The 27,027-nt window shown below is 52.7% G+C and overlaps 1 protein-coding gene across 2 annotated transcripts in view; it reads left to right on the forward strand.

The window, feature by feature from the left end:
* DGAT2 (diacylglycerol O-acyltransferase 2) overlaps positions 1-27,027 on the forward strand; it is a 54,542-nt gene that overhangs the window by 13,171 nt on the left and 14,344 nt on the right. The window contains exons 1-2 of one of the 2 annotated variants that reach the window (XM_077341233.1): positions 6,757-6,948; positions 25,305-25,424. In XM_077341233.1, the coding sequence (XP_077197348.1) occupies positions 6,909-6,948; positions 25,305-25,424 (160 nt within the window). In that variant the 5' untranslated portion in view covers positions 6,757-6,908. Of the gene's footprint in view, positions 1-6,756; positions 6,949-25,304; positions 25,425-27,027 lie in introns of those variants that run through there. The other variant, XM_077341231.1, reaches the window with a different exon arrangement.

Below are 27,027 nucleotides of genomic sequence, written 5' to 3' on the forward strand. Positions count from 1 at the left end.
TGCAGCCAGCTGGGTGACCTTGGGCTCACCACAACACTGATAAAACTGTTCTGACCAAGCAGCGATATCAGGGCTCTCTCAACCTCACCCACCTCACAGGGTGTCTGTTGTGGGAGAGGAAAGGGAAGGTGACTGGAAGCTGCTTTGAGGCTCCTTCGGGTAGGGAAAAGCAGTATATAAGGACCAACTCTTCTTCTTCAGTAATCTCAGGGCTCTCTCAGCCTCCCCTCCCTCACAGGGTGTCTGTTGTGGGGAGAGGAAAGGGAAGGCAAATGGAAGCCGCTTTGAGCCTCCTTTGGGTAGGGAAAAGCGGCATATAAGAACCAACTCTTCTTCTTCAGTAATCTCAGGGCTCTCTCAGCCTCCCCTCCCTCACAGGGTGTCTGTTGTGGGGAGAAGAAGGGAAGGCGACTGGAAGCTGCTTTGAGACTCCTTCAGGTAGAGAAAAGCGGCATATAAGAACCAACTCTTATTATTATTATTTGATTTATTCCCCGCCACTCCCTGACAGCTCGTGGCGGGTTACAGCATCTAGTCTCCCATCTCACAGTTAACCAGGGCTCACCCTGCTTAACTTCCAGGAGCTGAAGTGATCGGACTAGCTAGGACGTCTGGGGCAGAGCAGAGATAGACGTGGTCGGCCATTGCCTGCCTCTGCACAGCAACCCGTGAGTTCCTGTATGGTCTCCCATCCAAGTGGTAGGCAGGGCCGACTCTGCTTAGCTTCCAGATCTAAAAAGATCAGGCTAGCCTGGGCTACTTTGGTGGGCCAGTTTGGTGTAGTGGTTAGGAGTGTGGACTTCTATTCTGGCACGCTGGGTTCGATTCTGCACTCCCCCACATGCAGCCAGCTGGGTGACCTTGGGCTCGCCACAGCACTGATAAGGCTGTTCTGACTGAGCAGTGATATCAGGGCTCTCTCAGCCTCACCCACCTCACAGGGTGTCTGTTGTGGAGAGAGGAAAGGGAAGGCAATTGGAAGCCGCATTGAGCCTCCTTCGGGTAGAGAAAAGTGGCATAAAAGAACCAACACTTCTTCTTCTTCAGTAATCTTAGGGCTCTCTCAGCCTCACCCACCTCACAGGGTGTCTGTTGTGGGGAGAGGAAGGGAAGGCGACTGTAAGCTGCTTTGAGCCTCCTTCGGGTAGGGAAAAGCGGCATATAAGAACCAACTCTTCTTCTTCTTCTATCCAGGCCAAAGCAAAAGACATACAGAGGGTGTTTGCCTTCGCCTGCCTCTGCATGGCAGCCCTGGCCTTCTGTGGTGGTTTTCCCTATAAGTAATAACGTGGGAAGATCGGACAAGAACCCTCCTTGGCAGCCTGCCACCCCCAAAGTCCATCCCTTTCCTCTTGTTGGCGGCCCAGGAATCTGCAGCTGAACCCGCTATGTACCGGCTTTCACAACGGAAGTCCCATGTGGACTCCCCACTAGGTAACACAGCCCTTATGCAAGATGTTAAGAGCCTATGCTTGAAGAGTTTTTTTTTTGTATCCTGCTTTTTAGTACCCAAAGGAGTCGCAAAGCAGTTTAGAAGAAGGTGGTTTTTATATGCCGCTTTTCTCTAAAAGGAGTCTCAAAACGGCTTACAGTTATCTTCCCTTTCCTCAATATTTCCTGGCTTTCTGGCAAGTCCACCGCATATGGCGGAATTATGTATGTATATTTTGACATTCCCAGCATTTATCATTATATTTCTTATTAATTCTTGCAGTATCTTGAGGGGTAATATATCATCTGGAAAACATTTATAGGAGCAAAATGTGGAGACGTTTTACTCCTCTGGCTCCGGGGGGGGGGGCAGCTTGGTGTAGTGGTTAGGTGTGCGGACTTCTAATCTGGATCCGTGCTCCCCCACATGCAGCCACCTAGGTGACCTTGGGCTCACCACGGCACTGAGAAAACTGCTCTGACCAAGCAGGAATATCAGGGCTCTCTCAGCCTCACCCACCTCACAGGGTGTCTGTTGTGGGGAGAGGAAAGGGAAGGCGATTGGAAGCCACTTTGAGCCTCCTTCGGGTAGAGAAAAGCGGCATATAAGAACCAACTCTTCTTCTCCTTCTTGCTATGGGCCACTGTCATGCAAGCGTGGTAAGGGACAGTGTGGTGTGGGGTGAAGAGAGGGGCGGTTCTGAGGGTCTTGCTCCAATTCATTTTGAAAAGAAACTCCCCCCCTCTCCTGCCCAGGGGAGGGGGACCGGGGCTATGAAATAACGGGGCCCATTGCTCCAGGAGCCCAGATCCTTGAGTCAGGTATCCAGATTTTGGGTTCAAATCCAGCTGCTTGTATACACGCGAAGGTGAGCCAGAGAGCATGAACCAAACACCTCCAATGTCCTCTGCCAATGCAAGGGTCCTAATCTATCAAAGGCCTACCGAACCCTGCCCTAGACATTTCCCCCCCTGGTTTACAAGCATTCTCAAATTTCAGATTTGCTGAGTGCCTTGAAAAATGCACTGTTACAACTGTCTGTTGTAACTTTTCATTTTGGTCTGCCCTTTGGACGGGTGCCCTGGTTGGCACCCTGTCATCTCCAGGACAGGGGAAATGAGCCCCAGGAAAACGTGGCCGATTTCATCTCCCCAGTGAAAGCCTTGCAGAGTCAAGGTCCTGGGACAGGAGTCCTAACTGTCTGGTGACACTTTCCTGACCCTGTTGTGAAAACAGCAGGGGGGGCCAAGTGGAGCACTGGCAAGGACAGAAGATGACAACGGATCCCCCGTTGGCCATGGCTGGATTTAGCCTTTTTGCTTGTGCAAAACCAGGATCGGAACCCAGTTCCCCAGGAGAAGCCTTTGGCACCAGCAGTACGTCTTAGAATCAAAAAATCATACAGTTGGAAGGGACCTCCTGATTGGCTCCATTGGAGACTTCCTGTTTCTTTGAGCATGCTTCCTTCGGCTTTCTCTCCAAAACATGAATTAGTCAGTTAGACAGTTAAGACTCTCTCTCTCTCTCCTCTCTTCTGTGCAGTGTAATTTCTTGTCTTTAAGCAGCTGAAGCTCGGCTTCTCCTTTGTATATTTAAACTCCAGCAACTATTATTTGAATGCATACCCCTTTCAAAAGCGATGTGTGCACATTTAAATCCGGGCGTATCTTTGCACTAAATGCATGGGGGGGGGGAACCAGTGAGACTCAGGGCCTGTCTTTGTGTGTTTCCATCCAAGAGACCATGACCGAGGTCTTCTCCTGCTTCTCAATTTATACCGTGAGCTGCTCAGCCAGCGTGGTTTAGTGCAGGGGTAGTCAACCTGTGGTCCTCCAGATGTTCATGGACTACAATTCCCACGATCCCCTGCTGTTTGCTGGCAGGGGCTCATGGGAATTGTAGTCCATGAACATCTGGAGGACCACAGGTTGACTACCCCAGGTTTAGTGGTTAAAAGCAGCTGCTTCCAATCTGGAGAGCCAGATTTGATTCCCTGCTCCTCCACATGCAGCCAGCTGGGTGACCTTGAGCTAATCACAGTTCTCTTAGAGCTGACTTCTCAGCAGTTCTGTCAGAGCTGTCTCCCCCTCATGTACCTCACAGGGTGTCTGTTGTGGGGAGAGGAAGGGAAGGTGTTTGTAAGTTGCTTGGAGACTCCCTTGGGTAGTGAAAAGTGAGGTAGAAAAAAACAACTCTTCTTCACCTTCATGTATGTCTTTCTGAACATTATCAAGCCCACAGGCACCCATCACAATATAGAGAACGGAGATATGTCTACACAGGCCCATGTGATGGAGTTATTAGACTGTCAGGTTCAAATCTCTATATGGGTCGATGTTGCAGAAGGTGGGTAAAACACAGGCAGACGACCTGGGTGACGTAACCTCGGATCTCTGCGTTGCCATGAAGCTTACTGTGTGGTCATGGGCCAAGTACCCTTGGATGAACCTACCTCGCAGGGTTGTTTTAAGAAGGAAATGGAGGGAGGAAGTGCCGCTTTGGTTGCCCTGGCCTGAGCTCCCCAAAGAAAAGGCAAGAGCCACCCAAATCTCACCTGTCCCTTCTCTAGAGTTGTGTTATATTATTATTATTATTATTATTATTAGATTTATATCCCGCCATTCCCTTTTAGTTTAAAGCAGCTCGTAAATAACAACATAAGAGAACCCTGGTGTTGTGGTTAAGAGCAGTGGTCTGAAATCTGGCGAGCCGGGCTGGATTCCCTACTCCTCCTCCACATGCAGCCAGCTGGCTGACCTTGAGCTCATCACAGCCCTGATAGTGCTGTTCTGAGAGAACTGTCCTGTCAGAGCTCTCTCAGCCTCACCCGCTTCACAGGGTGTCTGTTGCGGGGCGAGGAGGGAACGGAGATTGTCAGGCACGTTGAGACTCCTTCGGGTAGAGAAAAACTGGGTATAAAACCCAACTCTTCTTCTAAATGCATGAACTTAAATCTCTGAATCAGGTTTCCAGCTGTTGCCTGACTGGGCCAGAGTTGCCAGCAACTGCTTGGGAAATTTCTGTCTGTCCCTCACTGGCATCACCGGGGGTGGGGTGGGGGGGGGGGAGACCGTAGTACTTTGTCCCAACTCCACCTTTGGATCGAGGCCAGCGGACGGGTTTCTCAAAAGGGTCTGCAAACAGTTGCCAAACGCCCAAAACAGGACGGGCAGGGGGGGGGGACCCCTGTCTGGAAGGGAGGTTGGCCAAGGTTGCCGACGGATGATGAAATCGTGGCTGGTCGGGAGCCTGTGATCCCAAATGCTCTTCCCTGCAGGCGCCTGTCACGAAAGCCACAGCTGACTCCTGGGCCAACCACGCACAGCCATTTTAGGGCCACCCCAAAGGCTGGGCCAACTTATATGGACAGGGCCCGGGATACTTGGAGGGGCCCATGAAAGCGTTTGGGTTTCTTTTAGGAGCCAGAAGTGGGGGGCATGAACTTTTTGTTGTTGTTGTTAGGGGCGAAGTCGTGTCTGACCCATGGACAATGATCCTCCAGGCCTTCCTGTCCTCTACCATTCCCCAGAGTCCATTTAAGTTTGCACCTACTGCTTCAGTGGCTCCATCCAGCCACCTCATTCTCTAATGAACTTTTAGAGTAAAAGAAAAAGTTTCAGGGTTTTCCCTTTACGTCTGACAAAACGGACCCATTAGGGCCCACTCCAATCTATGCGATCTGACCTAAAGCAGAGGAGGAAGAAAAGCAATGCTAAAACGTTAAAAAAAAAAAACCAGAGTCCGGTAGCACCTTTAAGACCAACAAAGATTTAGTCAAGGCGTGAGCTTTCGAAAGCTCACGCCTTGACTAAATCTTTGTTGGTCTTAAAGGTGCTACACTGCAGGACTCTGATATAATTCTGCTACACCAGTTTGGTGTAGTGGTTAGGAGTGCCGGGTTCGATTCTGCGCTCCCCCACATGCAGCCAGCTGGGTGACCTTGGGCTCGCCACGGCACTGATAAAACTGTTCTGACCGAGCAGTACTATCAGGGCTCTCTCAGCCTCACCCACCCTACAGGGTGTCTGTTGTGGGGAGAGGAATGGGAAGCCACTTTGAGCCTCCTTTGGATAGGGAAAAGCGGCATATAAGAACCAACTCTTCTTCTTCTACTTCAGACCAACATGGCCACTCATTTGAATCAAAGCGTTCAAAGTTATACGTGCTCCAGACATAAGAACGTAAGAAACGCCATGTTGGATCAGGCCAGTGGCCCACACAGTCCAACACTCTGAGTCACACAGTGGCCAAAAACCAGGGGCCATCAGGAGGTCCACCAGAAGGGCCAGAACTCCAGAAGCCCCCTTCCACTGTGCCCCCCCAAGCACCAAGAAGACAGAGCATCCCTGCCCCAGACATAAGACCAGGGGTAGTCAAACTGTGGCCCTCCAGATGTCCATGGACTACAATGCCCATGAGCCCCTGCCAGCAAACGCAAGAGTGGGAGAGCTGGAGTTCTGGTCCTGCTGGCGGACCTCCTGAGGGCCCCTGAGTTTTTGCCACTGTGATACTGTGCATTGGACTGGATGAGCCCAGGGCCTGATCCACCATGGCTTCTCTTGTGTCCTTGTCTCTGGGGCACCGAGGGTCGGTCTTCCTGGTGCTTGGGGGGCAAGAGGGGGAGGGCTTCCGGAGATCTAGCTCTGCTGGGGGGGCCTCCTGGTGCCCCCTGGGTTTGGGCCCCTGCGAGACACAGACTGATGCAACAGGGCTTCTCATGTTCTTCCATCTGGGGCAGTGATGCTCTTGTCTCCTTGATGCTGGGCAGGGGGTGGGCAAGGGTGAGCATTTCTGGAGTCGTGGCTCTGCTGGTGGACCTCTGGGTGTCATCTGGGCCCCGTGTGGCCCAGAGCGTTGGGCAGGAAGGGCCATCGGCCGGATCCAACCCGGCTTCTCTCTCTCTTGCACTTATGAGCAGTCAGCCCTCCGCCCGCGGATCGGGCCCCTCCTTGCGGCACCTGCCGCGCTCTAAGCCCAGCGCCCTGCAGCCTCCTCCCCTCTGCAGGTTCCGCAGCCCCCTCCCTCCCCGCGGGACGGGCTCCTCCATCCTTACTCGTTCAGGGCGGGGGGGTTGCCCTTGCGCGCCATCCCCGGCTGCCTCGGCGCGGCTCCCTTTGCAACACCCCATTTTTGCAATCCTGCCCGGAAGTCATTTCATTTGAAAACGTCAGTTTTGCAAGCCAAAGGCAGTGGGGAGGAGGGGGGGGGAAGCCAGCTCCGTCCTCCCTCCCTCCCTCCCTCCCTCCCCCCCCCCGGAGCTGGCCGAGGGCCGGCCCGGCCTCGGTGGCATCACAATCCGGCCCCGCCTCCCGCCCCCCCCCGGCCGCCTCCCGCTTGTCCCTCCCGCCCGCTCGGCCCGGCGCCTATAAAGGGCTGCGCGGCGGCTGCCGGCCCGGAGGCCCGCGGGTGCGCCTGGATCGGGATCGCCCCCGGGCCCGCCGGAGGAGCCGCCGCCGTCGCAGCAGCAGCCGCAGCCATGAAGACCATCATCGCCGCCTACTCTGGAGCCCTGCGAGGTAGGCCGTCCCGCCCGCAGGCGAGATCAGGGGATGCCCCCCCCTCCCCGAATAGGGCCAGGGCGCAGCTCTCGAACCCGCCGCTTCCCCTACCCGTGGCGATTGGATTCGTTTTTCTTTTCGGGGGGGGGGGGATGTGCGCAGCTAAGATCAACCCCCGGGTCTCCCGGAGAGGGCGGGAGCTCCAGTGCCGGGAGGCGAGGAGACCTTTGGCGGGGGCAGGCGTGGAGCGGGGTTACTCCGAAGTAGCCCCTGCATGGCGTGCGCAAAGGGGGAAGGGGGGGAGGAAATGGCAGCCCGGGAGGTCGGCGGCGCCCGAGAAGAAACGCAGTTCTCCGGGGAGAGAAATCTGCTCTCCCAGCACCGTCGTCCGGGGCTTGCGTCTTCTCCGGCTTTTGCTCCGCTTCGAGATGATTCCTTCTCCGTTCTCCTTGGCAGGGACCTCCTTGCCCAGCACCTGCAGCCTTGCAAGGGGCTTGCCTTGATCCGGCTTTTGCATCCCCCCCCCCTCCTCGAGATTTCTCCCTCCCCGGGGGGGGACATTATCTTCAAGCCCCCCCCCCCCTCCGGGCTATGCGGTTTGCTGTTTCTGCTTCCTGCGAGATTTCGAGCTCGTTTCTTTTTCTGCGGAAGGGCAGAGAAAGGCGCAGAGGACGGTCCCCAGGTAGAATGCTTAATTGCCTCGGCTGGATGGAGCCTGTATGGTCAGGAGCACTGTACCTCAAGCCAGGGCAGCGTAGGGAATAAGAGCGGCAGCATCGAATCTGGGGAGCAGGCCTGATTCCCTGCTCCTCCTCCACCTGCAGATGGGTGGATGACCTTGGGCCAGTCACAGTTCTCTTAGAGCTGTTCTTGTACAGCAGCTCTTTTATGGCTCTCTCAATCCCACCTTCCTCACAGTCCCACCTTCCTCTCTCTTGTGAGCAGAGCCAGCGTGGTGTATTGGTTAAAAAGCAGCGGGCTTTTTAATCCGGAGATCTTTGTTCCCCATTCCTCCACATACGGCCTGTTAGAGCTCCTGGTAGAGCTGTTCTCTCATAGCAGTTCTGTCAAAGCTCCCTCAGCCCCAGCACCCTCACAGGGTGTCTGTTGTGGGAGAGGAAAGGGAAGGCGATTGTTAGCTGCTTTGAGATTCCTTTGGGTAGAGAAAAGCGGCATAGAAGAACCAACTCTTCTTCTACTCAAACTATATACAACATGTCTTTCTGCTCAAGAGGCTCCCGGAGTAGCTAATGTTATTCTTTTTAAAATCCTTACAACAACCCCGCAAGGTGTGATTGCCCCGAGGTCAGCCCGCAAGCTGTCATGGCACGAAGCAGCATTAGAACCTGGGTCTCTCTGATCCTGGTCCGGTACTTCAACCACTCAACCATGATGGGAAGCACTTTTATGCTTGGGTGTTATGGCCCTTGGGATGGGTGTGTCTTGTCTGCATAAAGGTCAGGAAGAGACACAGGGGACAGGTGTTTTCAGTACCTGTTAGCTGAATGGAGCCTACCTGACCAGGAGCAGTCTACCCCTTGCTTACAAGATGGAGAACCTCTGAAGCAGGGCAAGAAGGCCTCTCTCTCGCCAGCATCTTGTGGCAAGGGGTACACTGCTCCTGATCAGGCAGGCTCCATTCAGCTGACAGTTACTGTCCTCTGTGTATCTCTCTGACTCTTACGCAGTCAAACTGCAGTCAAACGACACACATTCAAGCGGTTTGATACAGTGGTTAAGAACAGCGACAACTTCTAATCTGGCGAGCTGGGATTGAGTCCCTGCCCCTCCACATGCAGCCAGCTGCACGATCTTGAGCTAGTCACAGCCCTGATAGAACTGTTCTCACAGAGCAGGTGTCCCAAAGCTCCCAGCCCCACCTATCTCACTGGGTGTCTATTGTGAGGAGAGGACAGGAAGGCAATTGAAAGCCACTTTGAGACTCCTTCGGGCAGTGAAAAGGGGGGGGGGTATGAAAACCAACTCTTCTTCTATAACACGTGAGGGCAAAAGTGCTTGCCGGTAGGGTGTCATGGTTGAAGAGCAGGACTGGGATCAAGGAAACCCAGGTTCAAATCTCCGTGATAGCCTTTCGGCCCAGCAGGGTTAGAATCAGAGAATCATATTGTTGGAAGGGACCTCCAGAGTCATCTAGTCCAACCCCCTGCAGGAAAGATAATTTTCCTAGTTTGATGTTACCCAGAAACAAGCCCGACGAGAAAACCTGTATGGTGTTTTGTTTGGCTGCAGCAAAGCAAAGAGCAGAGTCCGGTGGACTGAGTGACCCAAAGGCCTGTGCCTAACAAGAAGGGGTTACATAAAGTTATATACCTTAGCTTTAGGAGCTGCCGTGATTCTCCACCCCTCAATCCATCTCCAGGCCCAACCCCAAAGTCTCCAGGCCAGCCCTGGGGTTTCTGACATGGCCAGAGGGCCCCTGGTCACCATCTACTGCTGAGCCAGAATGCAGCAGCCAGGGTCCTCACAGGAACACCAGGGAGGTCCCACATTCGGCCCATCCTCCAGCAGCTGTGCTGCCTTTCAGTCAAATCCCGGTTCATGCTTAAGGTTTTGGTAGTCACCCTTAAGGCCATATGCCGTCTGGGCCCAATGTACCTGAGGGACTGCCTTTCTGCCTACACCCCTCAAAGAGCTTTACGCTTGACTACCTCCAACCTCCTGGTGGTCCCTGGCCCCAAGGAAGCCCTCTTGGCCTCAACCGGGGCCAGAGCTTTCTCCATCCTGGCTCCCACCTGGTGGAATGAGCTCCCGGAGGAGATCAGGGCCCTGAGGGAACCTGAACAGTTCCGCAGGGCCTGCAAAAGGGAGCTCCTCCGCCAGGCATTTGGTTGAGGTCTACCTGAACCACCACTTCCCACTGGCCCCCGAGCCTCCCTCCCACGAAAACCACGGTCGATTAATCCAACCCATCATCAGTATCCTGCAGTTGAACGACTGTTCTCACCATTGCTCTGCTGTTCTATTATATAGTTCTACTTGTTATCACTGTATTGCTATTGTTTATAACGACTGAGTTACCTGTGTTGTTTCCCTGTTTGACGTAAGTCGCCCTGAGCCTCAGGGGAGGGCGGAATATAAATTAATTAAATAAATAAATTCAGCCCCCAAGTTGACATTACGCAGAGTGCATTCATCAAAACCCTAAGTCCTAATTATGGCACGAGTCCGTATCCAGAAAGCCGAGTTTATGACGCCCCCTTCAAACATAAATCATTCCAGGTTATCAATATCAGGGGTCGTCAACCTGTGGTCCTCCAGATGTTCGTGGACTATAATTCCCATGAGCCCCTGCCAGCATTTGCTGGCAGGGGCTCATGAGGATTGTAGTCCATGAACATCTGGAGGCTAAAACGTATCGAAATGGCCTTCCAGGTGAGCCATCCGGACTGGCGCTTCCCTCTGCCCCGATGCAGAAGCATCTTTCCCTGTCTCTGAACAAGAGAAAGTCCAGAGCACTCAAAGGCGAAACAATATGCAGAATGATTTCCTGACCCACCACTTGTTTCACCTACTTGTGCCACATTACCTTGTTGGGTGACCTCGTGTTTAAATTACGAGCATTGGATATTGGGGAAAGAAATCTCTTACAGGGGGGTAGATGCAGGTGGGTCTCCGGGTTGGCCTGAAGCCGCAGGACAAAGTTTGAAGCCCCACAGAGTTTCATTCTGGGTGTCAGCGTTCATGTGCACGTACACTTTTGGTATGCTCTGAAGAATCGCTTATGCACACGAAAGCTTATATCTAGAATTGGACTTTGCCAGTTTTAAAGGTGCCGGTTGAACTTCGTTACATAAGTGTAGTTCAGCAGTGGAATTGGTTGTCTTTGGGGGTGGTGAGCATCACTGGCAGCCTTCAAGCCGTGGTTGGACAAACCCTGGTCAGGGATGCTTGAGGCTGATCCTGCATCAAACAGGGAGCTGGACTAGATGGCCTTCTTGCTCCCTTCCAACTCTATGCTTCTAAATGCCTCCTAGAATCCCATATACCGTATTTGCCGGCGTATAAGGCGACTGGGCGTATAAGACGACCCCCCAACATTACCAGTCAAAATATAGAGTTTGCCGCCTCTGTGAGCCCAGTGGGGAGGGGAGCTGCCGCCGCCTGCTGCCCGCAGCCCGCAGCCTGCCGTGAGCCCAGTGGGGGGGAGCTACCGCCGCTCGCCGCCGCCGCTTGCCCAGTGGGGGGGGGGAGCTACCGCCGCTCGCCGCTCGCCGCTCACCGCTCGCCGCCGCCGCTTGCCCAGTGGGGGGGGGAGCTGCCGCCGCCCGATCCTGACTGAAGTGCACCCGGCGTATAAGACGGCCCCCCCACTTGGAGGCATGTTTTTGAGAGGGAAAAAGCCGTCTTATACGCCGGCAAATACGGTAGTTGTCTCCATCGAAGAAAAGCTTTTTATTTGAACCTTGCTTGTTGCTACCCAAAGGAGTCTCAAAGTGGTTTACAATCGCCTTCCTCTCCCCAAAACACTCTGTGAGGTCGGTGGGGCTGGGAGAGCTCTGGGAGAACTGTGAGTGGCCCCAAACCCACCCAGCAGGTGCCTCAAAGCGAGCTTACAACCCTGTGCAAGAAGTAAGGCTGAAAGAGCTTTGAGAGAACTGCTCTGGGAGAACAGTTCTAACAGGACTGTGACTAGCAGTTCACCCAGCTGCCTGCACATGGAGGAGAAGGAGTGGGGAACCAAACCCAGCTCTCCAGATGAGACGGCGCCACTCTTAGCCAAGTTGGTGAGGCACCAACAGTGGTGAGATTTCACAGCTGTCAGACCACGGAGATCTCCCATCGGGATCTCCGTTGATTGCCTTTGTTTTAATCACTAGATCACTTGTAGCGTGTTGTTCCAAACCGGGTCAGAAAAACAAACTCGGATCACAGTGTAACCCCCCCCCCCCATAAAAAACACAAGAAAACAATCTGTCACCGTTATTTTATGACCTCTAGTTTTTATTAATATTATTATAAAATCAGAGTCCAGGAGCACCTTTAAGACCAACCAAGATTTATTCAAGGCGTGAGCTTTCGAGTGGTCTGCACTCTTCGTAAAATCAGAAATGCGTACGGTCCATACATATTCCACAGGAAAATATCACAGCTAGTGCTGCGTGCCTGAGTCCCAAATTTAGAGAAGCCCCACCCCCTCGAGTTCAACATACCGTGACACACAGAGGGTGAAAGGTTTACCCCCACCCGACTTCTCTGAATTTTTAATGTAAAGCCTGCAAGCCATCCGGAGCCTCAGGTTGCGGCTCATGTCGCCCTCGGCCTTGGCTCGTGCGCTAACAGCAGGCGTCTGCAGCCTGGAAAACACGAAGCCGTGCGCCGTGCGTTCTGTGTGGCAACGTCCCTCTGTGCTCACGTGTGGGGAGTGTCCTTACTTGGAGGGTTAGGGTTACCTGGAGTCCTGTGTGCAGTTCTGGAGGCCTCACTTCAAGAAGGACGTAGATAAAATTGAAAGGATACAGAGGAGAGCGACGAGGATGATCTGGGGCCAAGGGACCAAGCCCTATGAAGATAGGTTGAGGGACTTGGGCATGTTCAGCCTGGAGAAAAGGAGGTTGAGAGGGGACATGATAGCCCTCTTTAAGTATTTGAAAGGTTGTCACTTGGAGGAGGGCAGGATGCTGTTCCCATTGGCTGCAGAGGAGAAGACACGCAGTAATGGGTTTAAACTACAAGTACAACGATATAGGCTAGATATCAGGAAAAAAATTTTCACAGTCAGAGTAGTTCAGCAGTGGAATAGGCTGCCTAAGGAGGTGGCGAGCTCCCCCTCACTGGCAGTCTTCAAGCAAAGGTTGGATGCACACTTTTCTTGGATGCTTTAGGATGCTTAGGGCTGATCCTGCGTTGAGCAGGGGGTTGGACTAGATGGCCTCTATGGCCCCTTCCAACTCTATGATTCTATGATTCTTAACCATGCTTGTCTCCTATTCTGTTACACTGGCGACGAACATTGCCTGATAGCTGTCGGAAGGGGCTGGGTCTCAGTGGCAGGGCCTCTGGCAGGCAGAAGGTCCCAGGGGAACTGGCTGGCCACTGCGTGAGGCGGGAGGCTCGACTGGAGGGACTTTCGGTCCGATCCGGCCTCCTGCTCGGCCCCTTGGAAACTCCTCCCCGTGCACTGCTCCCGAACATGGAGCAAGCTATGGGAGCACAGCTGGTAACGTTGTTTTGAAAGAGTTGTGGTCGTTGAGACCATTGTTCCCATTCTACGTTTCATGCAAGGGAGGGGGTATAGAAATGCAATAAATAAGCAAATAAATGCCTGGCATCATCACTCCCAAGCGGCTCGTGGCGGGTTACAATAGTCTGAATAAAATCCCAATAAACCCCCCATTAAAACCCCAGAGATAAAAACATAACACAGATCCAACTAATCACAGTAACAATAAAGGAGATATGGCAGAAAAAAACCTAACTCGAAACACTGTCAATTCCCCCAATAAAAATCTCCTAGAGCAGGGGTAGTCAAACTGCGGCCCTCCAGATGTCCATGGACCACAATTCCCAGGAGCCCCTGCCAGCATTCGCTGGCAGGGGCTCCTGGGAATTGTAGTCCATGGACATCTGGAGGGCCGCAGTTTGACTACCCCTGTCCTAGAGGGAAGTGGCAAGAGGGAGGCAAATGGAACCCACAAGCTGCCATTCACATCACTCTGTCTTGGGAGGGGGCCATACAGATCTTCCTTGCTGCACCTGCCTCAGCCATAGACCTGGCGGAAGAGCTCCGTTTTGCAGGCCCTGCGGAATGCCGGAAGCTCCTGCAGGGCCTGCAGCTCACCTGGAAGCTCATTCCACCAGGTAGGAGCCAGGACCGAAAAGGCATCTCCAGTTAAAAGGACCAGACAGGTGGCGATTCTGAAGGATATTAATAGGTAGACTTCGTGGTCAAGTCTTAATATCCTGGAAGTTAGCAGATTGCCTGGTTGGGCCGATAAGCACAGCGTGTGGTCAGAAAACAACAAACAAAGGGAAGCACGTTCTCTTTGAGGGAAGAAGGGGGCTGCCCCCCTCCTCCAGCAATTGCCCCCTCAGCGGCCAAGCTGGGATGAACAGCGGGTGGGGCCGGTGGCCCAGGGACTAGCAGCCAGCTATTGTGTGGGTCGGGGTGAGGGTCTGAATTGGATTTATTGCCTTGCAGGGGAATGATTACTAAGCCAGCTGCCTGGGGGGGAAGGGGAGGGTTGGGGGTGCCACTAAGACTGCTTCAAGGGATGTGCAGAGGCTAAAAATAGGGGGTCCGAGAGATTCCCAGAGGTTCTGCAGCTCTCTGCAGGGGGCTCTTTTCGAAGATAGATCAGGATGGGTCACTGAGTGAGTCTGTCTGCAGCAAGAGAAAAGAGCCAGAGTCCAGGAGCACAGAATCATAGAATCATAGAGTTGGAAGGGGCCATACAGGCCATCTAGTCCAACTTCCTGCTCAACGCATGATCATAGAATCATAGAATCATAGAGTTGGAAGGGGCCACACAGGCCATCTAGTCCAACCTCCTGCTCAATGCAGGATCAGCCCTAAGCATCCTAAAGCATCCAAGAAAAGTGTGTATCCAACCTTTGCTTGAAGACTGCCAGGGAGGGCAGTGAGCTGCCAGTGAGCACCTAGACTAATAAAATTGGTGGCAGAGTGTAAGTTTTTGTGAGTCCCTGCTCACTTCCTCGGGTACAGTTAGAATGTGAGTCTGTTTTTCCTTATATCTCAAGGTCAATGGAGACCCATTCTGAATGGCCAAATGAGGTGCCTTCCATGGAGATAGATCAAGACGGGCAGCTATGTGAGGCAGTCCATAGCAATCTTGGGGTAGTGGTTAAGAGTGGCAGCTTCTAATCTGGCGAGCTGGATTCCCTACTCCTCCACGTGCAGCCAGCTGGGTGACATTGGGCTCGTCACAGTCCTGATGCTGCTGTTCTCACAAAGCAATCCAGTCAGAGCTCTCTCAGCCCCGCCTCCCTCGCAGGGTGTCTGTTGTGGGGAGAGGAAGGGAAGGCAATCGTCAGCCACTTTTGAGACTCCTTCTGGTAGTGAAAATCGAGGTTTAAAAACCAACGCTTCTGCTTCTTCAAGAGTCCAGGAGCACCTAACCAAATTTGTGGCAGGGAAGAGCTTTCTTGAGTCATGGCTCACTTCCTCAGATGCAGCTAGAATGGGAGTCCGCCTGTGCTTATATCACAGATCCAGGTGTGCAAAATCATGGAGTTGTAGAGGGACCCTACGGGCCATCTAGTCCAACCCCTCGCTCCATGCAGGACCTGCCTAAAACACCCATGAAATGTCTCTGTCCAGCCTCTGCTTGAAGACCGCCAGTGAGGGAGAGCTCAGCGTCCCCATAGGCAGCCGGTTCCCCACTCATTGGAGTGCCTCTTATGGAGAGAGATCCAGCTGGGTAGAAAAATGGGGCAGAAATGAATTACGTAAATCAATGCTATTGGCATTCCAGTGAGGGAAGCCATGCCGGGGGCAGAGATGGGGAAGAGGCAATCTTTCTGGACACTCTGACAGAGTGCACTGTAGGTTTAACCTGTCGTTGCCTGGCCCTAGTTTTTTTTCCCTTTGGCATGCACATAGACCGTTTCCAACCTCTAGGTTGGGCCTGGGGGCCTCCTGGAATGACGGCTGATCTCCGGACAGGGACCAGTTCCCCTGGAGAAAATGGAAGCTCTGTGGCATGACACTCCAGCAGTCATAGAATCACAGAGTTGGAAAGGACCTCCTGGGTCATCCAGTCCAACACCCTGCACCATGCAGGACACTCACAACCCTCTCGCTCACCCACTGTCACCTGCCACCCCCTTGAGCCTTCACAGAATCAGCCTCTCTGTCAGATGGCTCTCCAGCCTCTGCTTAAAAATCTCCAAACATGGAGAACCCACCACCTCCCGAGGAAGCCTGTTCCACTGAGGAAGCGCTCTGACTGTCAGGAACTTCTTCCGGAGGTTTAGACTGAATTTCTTTTGCATTAATTTCATCCCACTGGATCTGGTCCATCCCTCCAGGGCAAGAGAGAAGAACTCTGCTCCATCCTCCACATGGCAGCCTTTTCAATACTTGAAGATGGTGATCAGATCCTTCCCCTTCCCACACCCTGCCTCTTTCCAGGCTACATCCCCTCCATCTCCAGGAATTTCCCAAACCGGACCTGGCATCCCAGTAGCCAGCGTTGCCCCTTGCTTCCTTGGACCCTTTGGCTTTCTCCACAACCAGCACGGAGATTGCAGTCTCCTTGGGGCAGGGGCCTTTCAGCTCTCCCCCCCCCCCCACACACACACCTGTTTCTTCCCCAAGGCAGAAAACATTCCTTCTTAATAACTCCAGGTTGTCCTGACCTGGATGGTTCAGGTGAGCCCCACTGGGTTAGTAAGCAGGGCCAGCCCTGGCTAAGACTGGGATGGCAGAGTGCCCAGGAATGCCAGGGGCGTGACGTCGAGGCAAGCAATGGGAAGCTGCAGTTTCGAACCTCTCTTTCCTTGAAAACTTCGGCCTGCCAGAATACTGGATTAATAACGATCGATTCAGGGGGTTGGCTGTGCTAGGCAGAAGCAGCAAAACAAATTTGGAGCCCCGGGGCACCGGTCAAGCCATCAAACTTTCATTCAAGGTAGAAGCTTTTGTGGGCATGCACATTTCCTCGGGTGCAATGAAACAATAAGAATAATTTATTACATCACCTGCTCTCTAATCTGGTGGCCTTGGGCTCATCACAGTCCTGATAGAGCTGTTCTCACAGAGCAGTCCTGTCAGAGCTCTCTCATCCCCAGCCCCCTCACGGGGTGTCTGTTGTGGGGAGAGGAAAGGGAAGGTGATTGGAAGCCGTTTTGAGCCTCCTTCGGGTAGAGAAAAGCGGCATATAAGAACCAACTCTTCTTCTTCTCAGTAATCTCAGGGCTCTCTCAGCCTCCCCTCCCTCACAGGGTGTCTGTTGTGGGGAGAGGAAAGGGAAGGCGAATGTAAGCCACGTTGAGACCCCTTTGGGTAGAGAAAAGCAGCATATAAGAACCAACTCTTCTTCTTCTCAGTAATCTCAGGGCTCTCTCAGCCTCCCCTCCCTCACAGGGTGTCTGTTGTGGGGAGAGGAAAGGGAAGGCGAATGTAAGCCACGTTGAGACCCCTTTGGGTAGAGAAAAGCAGCATATAAGAACCAACTCTTCTTCTTCTCAGTAATCTCAGGGCTCTCTCAGCCTCCCCTCCCTCACAGGGTGTCTGTTGTGGGGAGAGGAAAGGGAAGGCGACTGTAAGCCACTTGTAAACTCCTTCAGGAAGAGAAAAGCGGCTTATAAGAACCAACTCTTCTTCAGTGATATCAGGGCTCTCTCAGCCCCACCTCCCTCACAGGGCGTCTGTTGGTGGGAGAGGAAGGGAAGGATAATAGGAGCTGCTTTGAGACTCCCTCGGGCAGTGAAAAGTGGGGTATAAAAACCAGCTCTTCTTCAAACGATACATCTGTTTATTTATTTCTTGTATTTATATACCGCCCTCCCCTGAGGCTCAGTTAGGCAGAGGGTGGGCAGTAAATTAGCACAGGGCACAACGCAGTTTGTGGAACAAATTCAAGGCCAAAGCAGGAATAACAAGATCAGAAGGTCACCGTTTGTTTGGGTTGAATTCTGGGGAGAAACAGAGCAGAGGAAATAAATACGTCAAAATCGGAGATAAACGGGCAGATGTATCCCTAAGTGTGGGATGCTGGGAGTAATGAGCTGCACCCCTGCCATGATGCTCCGTCCAGTTATCTCAGGGGTAGTCAGTTTGGTGTAGTGGTTAGGAGTGCGGACTTCTAATCTGGCATGCCGGGTTCGATTCCGCATTCACCCCAGTTGGGTGACCTTGGGCTCACCACGGCACTGATAAAACTGTTCTGACTGAGCAGGAATATCAGGGCTCTCTCAGCCTCACCCACCTCACAGGGTGTCTGTTGTGGGGAGAGGAATGGGAAGGCGACTGGAAGCCACTTGGAGACTCCTTCGGGTAGAGAAAAACGGCATCTAAGAACCAACTCTTCTTCTTCTTCTTCAGTAATCTCAGGGCTCTCTCAGCCTCCCCTCCCTCACAGGGTGTCTGTTGTGGGGAGAGGAAGGGAAGGCGACTGTAAGCCACTTTGAGCCTCCTAAGGGTAGGGAAAAGCGGCATATAAGAACCAACTCTTCTTCTTCTTCTAGTCAAACTGCGGCCCTCCAGATGTCCATGGACTACAATTCCCAGGAGCTCCTGGGAATTGTAGTCCATGGACATCTGGAGGGCCGCAGTTTGACTACCTCTGATCTATCTCATCAAGCTGCTTCTTGTTTTTCAAAGCGGGGATCGGCTGGGTGGAGTTAGCTGCCCGGTCCCCAAACTGGACAATGATCCTTATGGCCACTGTAGGCCCGGTGACCAGATGTGGGCTCCTAATCCTACCTGACTGCCTCCCACGCTCCCTGAACAGGACTTGAACCTGCGGAGCTTTCCTTGGCAAACGTCTGGGGTTTCTTTGCAGGGCTCGGAAGGCCAGAGCCCTTCCGAGAAACCATCCGGGCAAGTTGCACCTTGCAACCACGGATCGCTGACCTTCAGCGGGAGACGGCGAAAGGAAGCGCGAGTCCACGAAGGGACATCTGGAAGATTAGGCTTTAAAAATAGGCTTTCGTCCGGAGCCGGGTGATTTAAAGGCCGGGACGTCTTCTCACTTGTGAGGTGGGGTGTGAAAAAAGCCCTTTTTCATTGTCGTCGTTGCTGGTGTCTCTGCAGGTTTTCTGTTCATGCGCGTTCTCACGTCCTGAGTGTATGTCTGGTACCTGCGGAAGGAAGCCCTATCTGGGAGGGATCCTTTGGTTTAATCAATTTGATCTGCACACGTCTGCATGTGAAGGGAGCCCGGCAAGGGCCCGAAGTGGCCAGAGTCATTTCCCCTCTCCTCAGTTTTATCCTCACAGCGAGCCTGCGAGGTAGGCCGGGCTGCTAATGCATGGCTGGCGCATGGTATCTGAAGAAGCGGATTTGCACAGGAAAGCTTATACCTTGTGCGTCTTCGGTACAGATGCCGGCCTCCAGGTGGGCTCTGGGGATCCCATGGTTTTATTGCTCGCCTCCAGGCAGCAGAGAAGGTGGGCTCCGTAGCATTGCAGTCCACTGAGGTCCCCCTCTCCCCCAAATTCCACCCACCCCCAAAGTGTCCAGGTAGTTCCCGACCCAGAGCTGGCCACCTAGTCTTCAAGATGCAGCTGGACTCCAGCTTTGTCCTGCGTGATCACCCAGTTTGGTGTCGTGGTTAGGAGTGCAGACTTCTAATCTGGCATGCCAGGTTCGATTCTGCGCTCCCCCACATGCAACCAGCTGGGTGACCTTGGGCTCGCCACAGCACTGATAAAACTGTTCTGACCGAGCAGTGATATCAGGGCTCTCTCAGCCTCACCCACCCCACAGGGTGTCTGTTGTGGGGAGAGGAAAGGGAAGGCGACTGGAAGCCGCTTTGAGCCTCTTTCAGGTAGAGAAAAGCGGCATATAAGAACCAACTCTTCTTCTTCTTCTTCTTCCAGTGAGCGTCCAGGGCAATGTTAGGATTCGAACTGTGGTCTCCCAGATCATAGTCTGAAACTCAAACCAGTGTGAAGAAGAAGAGTTGTTTATTTCTACCCTATTTTAACTGCCCAAAAGAATCTCTGAGCGGCTGACAATCACCTTCCCCTCCCCTCGCCACAGACACCCTGTGAGGTAGGTGGGGCTGAGAGAGCTCTGAGAGAACTGCTCTGTGAGAACCACTCTATCAGGGCTGTGACTGGCCCGAGGTCAGCCAGCAGGCTGCATGTGGAGGAGCGGGGATTCAAACCCGGCCCTCCAGATTAGAACCTGCCTCTCTAAACCGCTACCCTACGCAGGTGTCCCACGGTGGCCTCTACATATTTACTCAGAAGTCACTCCCAGCTGCCTCTCAGGTCAGAACATCTTGAACGGTGCTGAGAGCACCGCTCTTAATTGATTCACGTGACTTCGAAAGGCAGCTCTCCCAGCGTCTATCTGTTTTCTGGATCTCTCTTGCCCACGCTTGACTCATTTCGAAGACAGGTAAACACAAAGATTTTAAAAGAGAGCACCCCAACTTGGCATGGCTGGTTGGAGGCAGGGGGTGGGTGGGTACTGTCTAAATGCCAATCTTGACATATTTATTTCCTTCTCTCTTCCCCCCCCCCACACACTGTTGTACCCAAACAAATGATAAACATATGAGCTTAGCTTGTTATTCCTGCATAGCTTTTGAATATGTTAAAACGCCTTCATTATGCTATCCGTCTGTCTGTCTGTCCGTTTGTCCATCCATCCATCCTGCCACTTCCAGATAAGCTGGCTCCTGGCGGCTCACAAACATATAATAAAATATAAAACCCCCCAAAATACAATATATAAAACACAGCATAACACATAAACCTGATGAAACAGGATACATGGCGGTTACAGTCAGCCACAGTAGGACCATTTTCTTCTATTCCTCTATCCTCGGCTCTGCCCCCTGATGTAAATCGGGGGAGATGGTAGGCCCCCAAGGAGAAGGACCCATTCTTATCACCAGGTATACAGCTGGTATACAGCCCGGCCTTTACCAAACACCTCTCGGATAAGCTCCGTCTTGCAGGCCTTGTGGAACCAAGAGAATTCCACCAAGGACCTCAGCTCTCCCGGGAGCTCATTCCACCAGGTAGGGGCCAGGACCGAACAGCAAAGTGCCCTGTGGGGGGTATAAGACAATAAGTGGTCCTTCAGATAGGTGCGGGACCCAGGACACAAATAGCCTTAAGGGTTAAAACCTTGATTTGGAAACCGACTGGCAGCCATTGCAGCTGTCTCCGCCCAGGCCGCTGCCTACATGTTTGGCCTTCACAACAAACTCATGCTTTGAATCCAGAGTTGTGCGTCTTGTCATCTGGGCAGATCTTTCTCCGAGGCGCTTAGCAGAACGTCACGTTGGCCTCTGCATTTTATTACACCAGGGGTAGTCAAACTGCGGCCCTCCAGATGTCCATGGACTACAATTCCCAGAAGCCCCTGCCAGCATTTGCTGGCAGGGGCTTCTGGGAATTGTGGTCCATGGACATCTGGAGGGCCGCAGTTTGACTACCCCTGTATTACACAATCGTTGGTCGGGTTGCTCCAGTCCAAGTTGGTTGGCATAATGGGTTTAAAAGCGCATCAACGCTGACGGGGATCGGACGCCGGTTTGATTCGAGGACCGGCAGTGTGGGAATCTCGGCTCTGCGTTCGAAAGCTGACCCTCCCAGAAGTGGGGACACGTTTCCTTGTGGGCTCCTTGGAGTGCCCGAAGCCCTTTGTTCACCCTGGAAGTGGTCCAGAAAGGATGAATATAAATCAAGACGTGGGAAACCGTTCAAGGAAGGGAGCCTGACCCTTGACAGACGGCCCAGAGTACTTGGGAGGGATTGTGACACCCCAGGGTTGAATTACCATGAAGTGCTTGGGGGACTGTTCCCTTTTGGAGTGCTTTTCATCACAAATGGCTCAAGGGACATTAAAGGTTCTCATGAGAATGGGCTGTTCCGCACAAATGCAGTAAGCACGGTCGCAAGTGACGGGGATCCCAGGCAGAATTTGTGTGCAGCGTACACGTGACGCTTCCCTGCATGTACGTTGATTGATCCTCATGTTACGTTTCACGTACACGAACTGGCTTATCCTAGAATCCTAGAGTTGGAAGGGACCTCCTGGGTCATCTAGTCCAACCCCAGACAGAGACCAGTTCCCCTGGAGAAAGTGGAAGCTCTATGGCATGACACTCCAGCAGCCATAGAATCACAGAGTTGGAAGGGACCTCTTGGGTCATCTAGTCCAACCCCCTGCACTGTGCAGGACACTCACAGCCCTATTGCTCATCCACTGTCACCTGCCACCCCCTTGAGCCTTCACAGAATCAGCCTCTCCGTCAGATGGCTCTCCAGCTTCTGTTTAGAAATCTTCAAAGATGGAGAACCCACCACCTCCCCAGGAAGCCTGTCCCACTGAAAAACCGCTCTGACTGTCAGGAACTTCTTCCAGATGTTTAGATGGAATTCCTTTTGCATTAATTTTGCATTGGCCATCTGACGGAGAGGCTGATTCTGTGAAGGCTCAAGGGGGTGGCAGGTGACAGTGGATGAGCGAGAGGGTTTTGAGTGTCCTGCATAGTGCAGGGGGTTGGACTAGATGACCCACAAGGTCCCTTCCAACTCTAGGATTCTATTAGGGGGTGCTCCCAGGGGACAGGCACAGTAGGACAGAACATGGGAATCTCAAGGGCAACATGGTGCCTACGAGACGCACGTGCGTTTGTGCACGTGCGCACGTGTGGAGGTGCCCCCAAATGTAGCTGCTTGTGCAGAACCAAATCCAAAAAAGAGGGATTTGGGGAATCATTAAAAGGAGAAGTCGAGCTCTGCCCTCCAAATGCTCCTGGCATCTCCTACCTATTTGGGCAAACCTGTCAATGTGTAACTTCTCCCCCACCCGTCGTCTTCTGCTTGCAGAGCCAGGGCTTGTAAACAAAGCTGAGGCCGGCCAAATGGTCGCCCTCCACAGTCCAGTCCCTCAGCGAGTGAAAACAGCTGGCCGCTGGCTTCTGTGACCCTTAAATTAAAATAAAAAAGAAGTTGGGCGGAGTCTCCCCGGCTTGGACTCTTTCTCCCGTTCTGCTTGCGCAGGGCCCGAGGAGGCTGGGGCGGAAGGTCGCTGACTTTGACCGCCCTGGCATCTGCTGGCCGGGGAAGAGGCGTTTCAGGGGGACTCTGCCAGGCATCTCTGGTCCCTCATCAATCATTTACTCGTGAGGAACTCTTGCTTTTCAGTTTTCACAGCAGGCATCGTCCTGCTGCTCATCTCTCCCTGGAAGGGAGGGGGCTACAGAAACGGTGGGTCATCATTACCGATGCCATCGACCTTTGGAACGTCCGCCTGGGGGAGATTGGGCTGTTTCTTTCTATTGAGGTCTTCTTTCGTTGGTTTGTGTATAGGGGAGGGGCCGTGGCTCTGTGGAAGACCCTCTGCTTGGCATGCAGAAGGTCCCGGGTTCAAACCCCAGCATCTCCAGCTGAAAGGATCAGGTAGTAAGTGATGGGAAAGACCTCCGCCTGAGAATCTAGGGAGCTGTGAAGGGGACCTGTGGCTCAGTAGGAGAGTCTCTGGTTGGCATGCAGAAGGTCCCAGGTTCAATCCCTGGCATCCCCAGTTAAAAGTACCAGGCAGGAGGTGTTGGGAAAGACCTAATTGAGAGCCTGGAGAACCATGGAGAAGGATTGTGGCTCAGTGGAAGAGCCACTGCTTGGCACGCAGAAGGTCCCAAGTTCAATCCCGGGCATCCCCATTGAAAAAGACCAGGCCATGTCCTGATGGCTCAAAAGAGGTCTCCTCAAGACTGGGCTGGCACTGGCTAGTAGCAGTGAAAAGCAGCATATAGGAACCAACTCTTCAACTTTAAACTACAACGATATAGGCTAGATATCAGGAAAAAAATTCTCACAGTCAGAGTAGTTCAGCAGTGGAATAGGCTGCCTAAGGAGGTGGGGAGCTCCCCCTCACTGGCAGTCTTCAAGCAAAGGTTGGATGCACACTTTTCTTGGATGCTTTAGGATGCTTAGGGCCGATCCTGTGTTGAGCAGGGGGTTGGACTAGATGGACTCTGTGGCCCCTTCCAACTCTATGATTCTGTGATTCTGTTATGCTGTTCTCCTCTGCTCATTCCGCGGATGTGACTGTACTCCGCTTTGTAAGCCGCTTTGAGCCTCCTTCGGGTAGGGAAAAGCGGCATATAAGAACCAACTCTTCTTCTTCTAAGATCATTAGCTTTTTTGGCTTCTGCTGCTGTGTTTTCTGGCCTTTTTTACATCTCTCTCTGTGACGCCATAACAGAATTTCATACTTCAGGGGATGGCCGTATTGGTCTTTTTGCTTCTTTCTCAGGCTAATCATTCACGTGGTCCCAGCCCTGCAGTTTTCTTAGAGCACCTCCTCTGGATCCGAACCCCCAGAAGTTAGTATTATCTCGGATGTCTCCTTCCCTATAGTGTGGAGACCCGGCTGTTGGTGTTTCCCAGTGGCTCCTGGGGCTCTGCAAAAGTAGTCACGTATCACTACCTTTTCTAAGAGCCCTAGATGTCCTTTCCTTTTGTCTTTTAGAGCAAACACTTTGCATTGGCATGGAATGCGCTGCTATTATGTTTTTGCTGGCTTGCAGGGAACTGGAAGATCGATTCAAGTGGATCACCATGTTTGTTTGACGCAACAGAACAAAGTTTGAATTCAGTAACACCTGGAAGAACAATAAAATTTAATTCTGTGTAAGTTTTCATGTGTGTGCACAGGTATCGGAAGAATGCACACAAAGGCTTATTTATACCCAGAATTAGATTTTGCTGGTCTTAAAGGTGTTTCAGACTAGCATGGCGATCCACCTGCATTTATCTGCATATTCTGATTTCAGATCATATAAGATTGAATACTAAACAGTTCTATGGACTCTTTCTTTGAGAGCTTCACACACCAGCCTCCTTCACTCACTCAGCGAGTTTGTTAATCCCCCAATGTGGGACTCCAGAAGCCACACTGAATTAAACAGCGTTGCACTTACCATTTAACTGTTGTTCACTGAGTGGTCTTCTGTGCAGCCACACATCCCTCCCTCCTGGCCCATTGTGAATTTCCTGGAACTTAATTTCTTGGGGTCTTCAGTGGTGGCATGGACATAACTGATGGAGTAGCACCCCCCTCCCCCCCGGGTGTTTACTCCTAGTCTACTAAGGAGTTTTAGAAATCCGTACCATGGCTGGCCTGTGCACATGCAATCCCCAATTTATTAACAGCAGTTCCTGGTAAGTGCAGCCATTTTTAATCCTCACTGCTAGTCCGAGATCTGAGTTTCAAAGCAAGACAGCATATCAGCCTGGGCCTCCCTCATTCTAGTCCAGCTTTCTATCTTGCTGTGGATATTACTTGACATCAGGCTCTTGCACTGCTTCGAACCCATATTGCATCCTGCATGCTCATGGGGGAGAAAACATACAAACTGGGGTTATGCCGGCATGGCAAATCAGTTCTTACACTTCCAAGGTAGAATCATAGAATCGCAGAATCATAGAGTTGGAAGGGGCCACACAGGCCATCTAGTCCAACCCCCTGCTCAACGCAGGATCAGCCCAGAGCATCCTAAAGCATCCAAGAAAAGTGTGTATCCAACCTTTGCTTGAAGACTGCCAGGGAGGGGGAGCTCACCACCTCCTTAGGCAGCCTATTCCACTGCTGAACTACTCTGACTGTGAAAAGGTACCTGTAGGGTGGTTCATAATGAGTTATATTACTCTGTACTTCTGGGGAAATGTTGACCACCAACCTCCTTTTCTCCCATCTCCAGGGAGAGGCTCCAGCGTCCTTTCGGCTCTCCAGGATCTGTCCTGGCTCTCCAAGTCCAAAGTGGAAAAGCAGCTGCAGATCATATCCGTGATGCAATGGATACTGACCTTCCTGTTCCTGGGTAAGAGTGTGGTCGCCCAGAGTGTCAAGGGGGAAGGGGGTCTGTCTTTGTGCACCCTGTGAGGGAGGGGAGGCTGAGAGAGCCCTGAGATGACTGAAGAAGAAGAAGAAGAGTTGGTTCTTATATGCCGCTTTTCTCTACCCGAAGGAGTCTCAAAGTTGCTTTACAATCGCTTTCCCTTTCCTCTCCCCACAACAGACACCCTGTGAGGTGGGTGAGGCTGAGAGAGCCCTGATATCACTGCCCGGTCAGAGCAGCTTTATCAGTGTCGTGGCGAGCCCAAGGTCACCCAGCTGGTTGCATGTGGGGGAGCGGGGAATCGAACCTGGCATGCCAGATTAGAAGACCGCACTCCTAACCACTACACCAAACTGGCTCTCCTAGTCTACCAGGTAGCTGTTGATGGGAAAGACAACAGGAGGTGGCATCCGGAGACTAATCCATCCCTAGGGACTTAGGGACTAATCCATCCCTAGCAGTTTTGCAGCTCTGTGTTGATGAGAGAGCCAGGGGAGAGCACCTGTTTTCCACGGGGACTCTCGCAAATTGCTTCCAGCTTGTTTTGGCAGTTCAGAGGCTGCCCAGGGGGCGTGCTGGGCAGGGAATGTAGGAGCGACTGCTGCTTCCCTGCCCTTGGTTGGTTGCAGAGAGCCCTGCCCAGCTGGGACCACTCGGTGAGGCTTATGAATTATTATCCGCTTCATTTGCATGCTGCGTTTGTCCCCAACGGGGACCCAAAGCAGCTCGCGTAGTTCTCCTCTTCTCCGCATGTGTGTAAAGTCGGCAGGAGATCCAACAGTCATCTGGCAACCTGTTGTCAAAATGGGGCCAGACGCCAGGTCCCAATTGCGATTGTGTGCAGCCTGCCCAACTAATTTCCCCCTGTCGCAGGAATGTGAGCATCGTGCTTCCCAAGGAGATGTGACTGAGCTCTTTGCGCTCTCCCCAGCTGCCACTGAGTGGATGGAAAACTGAGATATGAGCATTTAGGACAGGGGTAGCCAAACTGTGGCTCTCCAGGTGCCCATGGACTACAATTACAATGAGCCCCTGCCAGCTGGGGTAATTGTACCCCATGGATATCCAGAGAGCCACAGTTTCACCCCCCCCCCGCCCAATTTAGGGGGATTGCCCAATTGTTCTGCTTCAGCGTCGTACCTCCTGGCTCCATATTTCATATTATTATACTAAATCCTCTCCTCCGCCTTGTCTTCACAACAACCTTGCGAGGTAGTGAAGCTGAGGCTGTGTGATGGGCCCAAAGGCACCCAGCGAGTTTCCATGGCCCAAGTGGGGATTTGAACCCGGGGCTTCCCAGTTCCTATTCCAACAATTTAACCCCCGCACCGCTCGGGCTCCCTCGTGGTCCGTGACTGATGTAGAACACAATCCCCAACCCCTTGAGCCTGTGGACACCAAACGGCTGTCGTAGGAGGTGGGCCCAATCAAAATATGTCAGGGTGCAGGGTGCTCTACCTCTGTAATAGCACTGTCAACCGTTCTGGCAGAAGCTCTGCTTGACAATTCCTCTGCACAGCCAACCGGATGCTCCGCTGCGCAAACACCCACCTAGCCCCTCCCACTTTCTGAAAGCGCTCGGCGG

The sequence above is a fragment of the Paroedura picta genome, chromosome 6 (assembly GCF_049243985.1).
Source record: "Paroedura picta isolate Pp20150507F chromosome 6, Ppicta_v3.0, whole genome shotgun sequence".
In the NCBI taxonomy this organism is placed as follows: Eukaryota; Metazoa; Chordata; class Lepidosauria; order Squamata; family Gekkonidae; genus Paroedura; species Paroedura picta.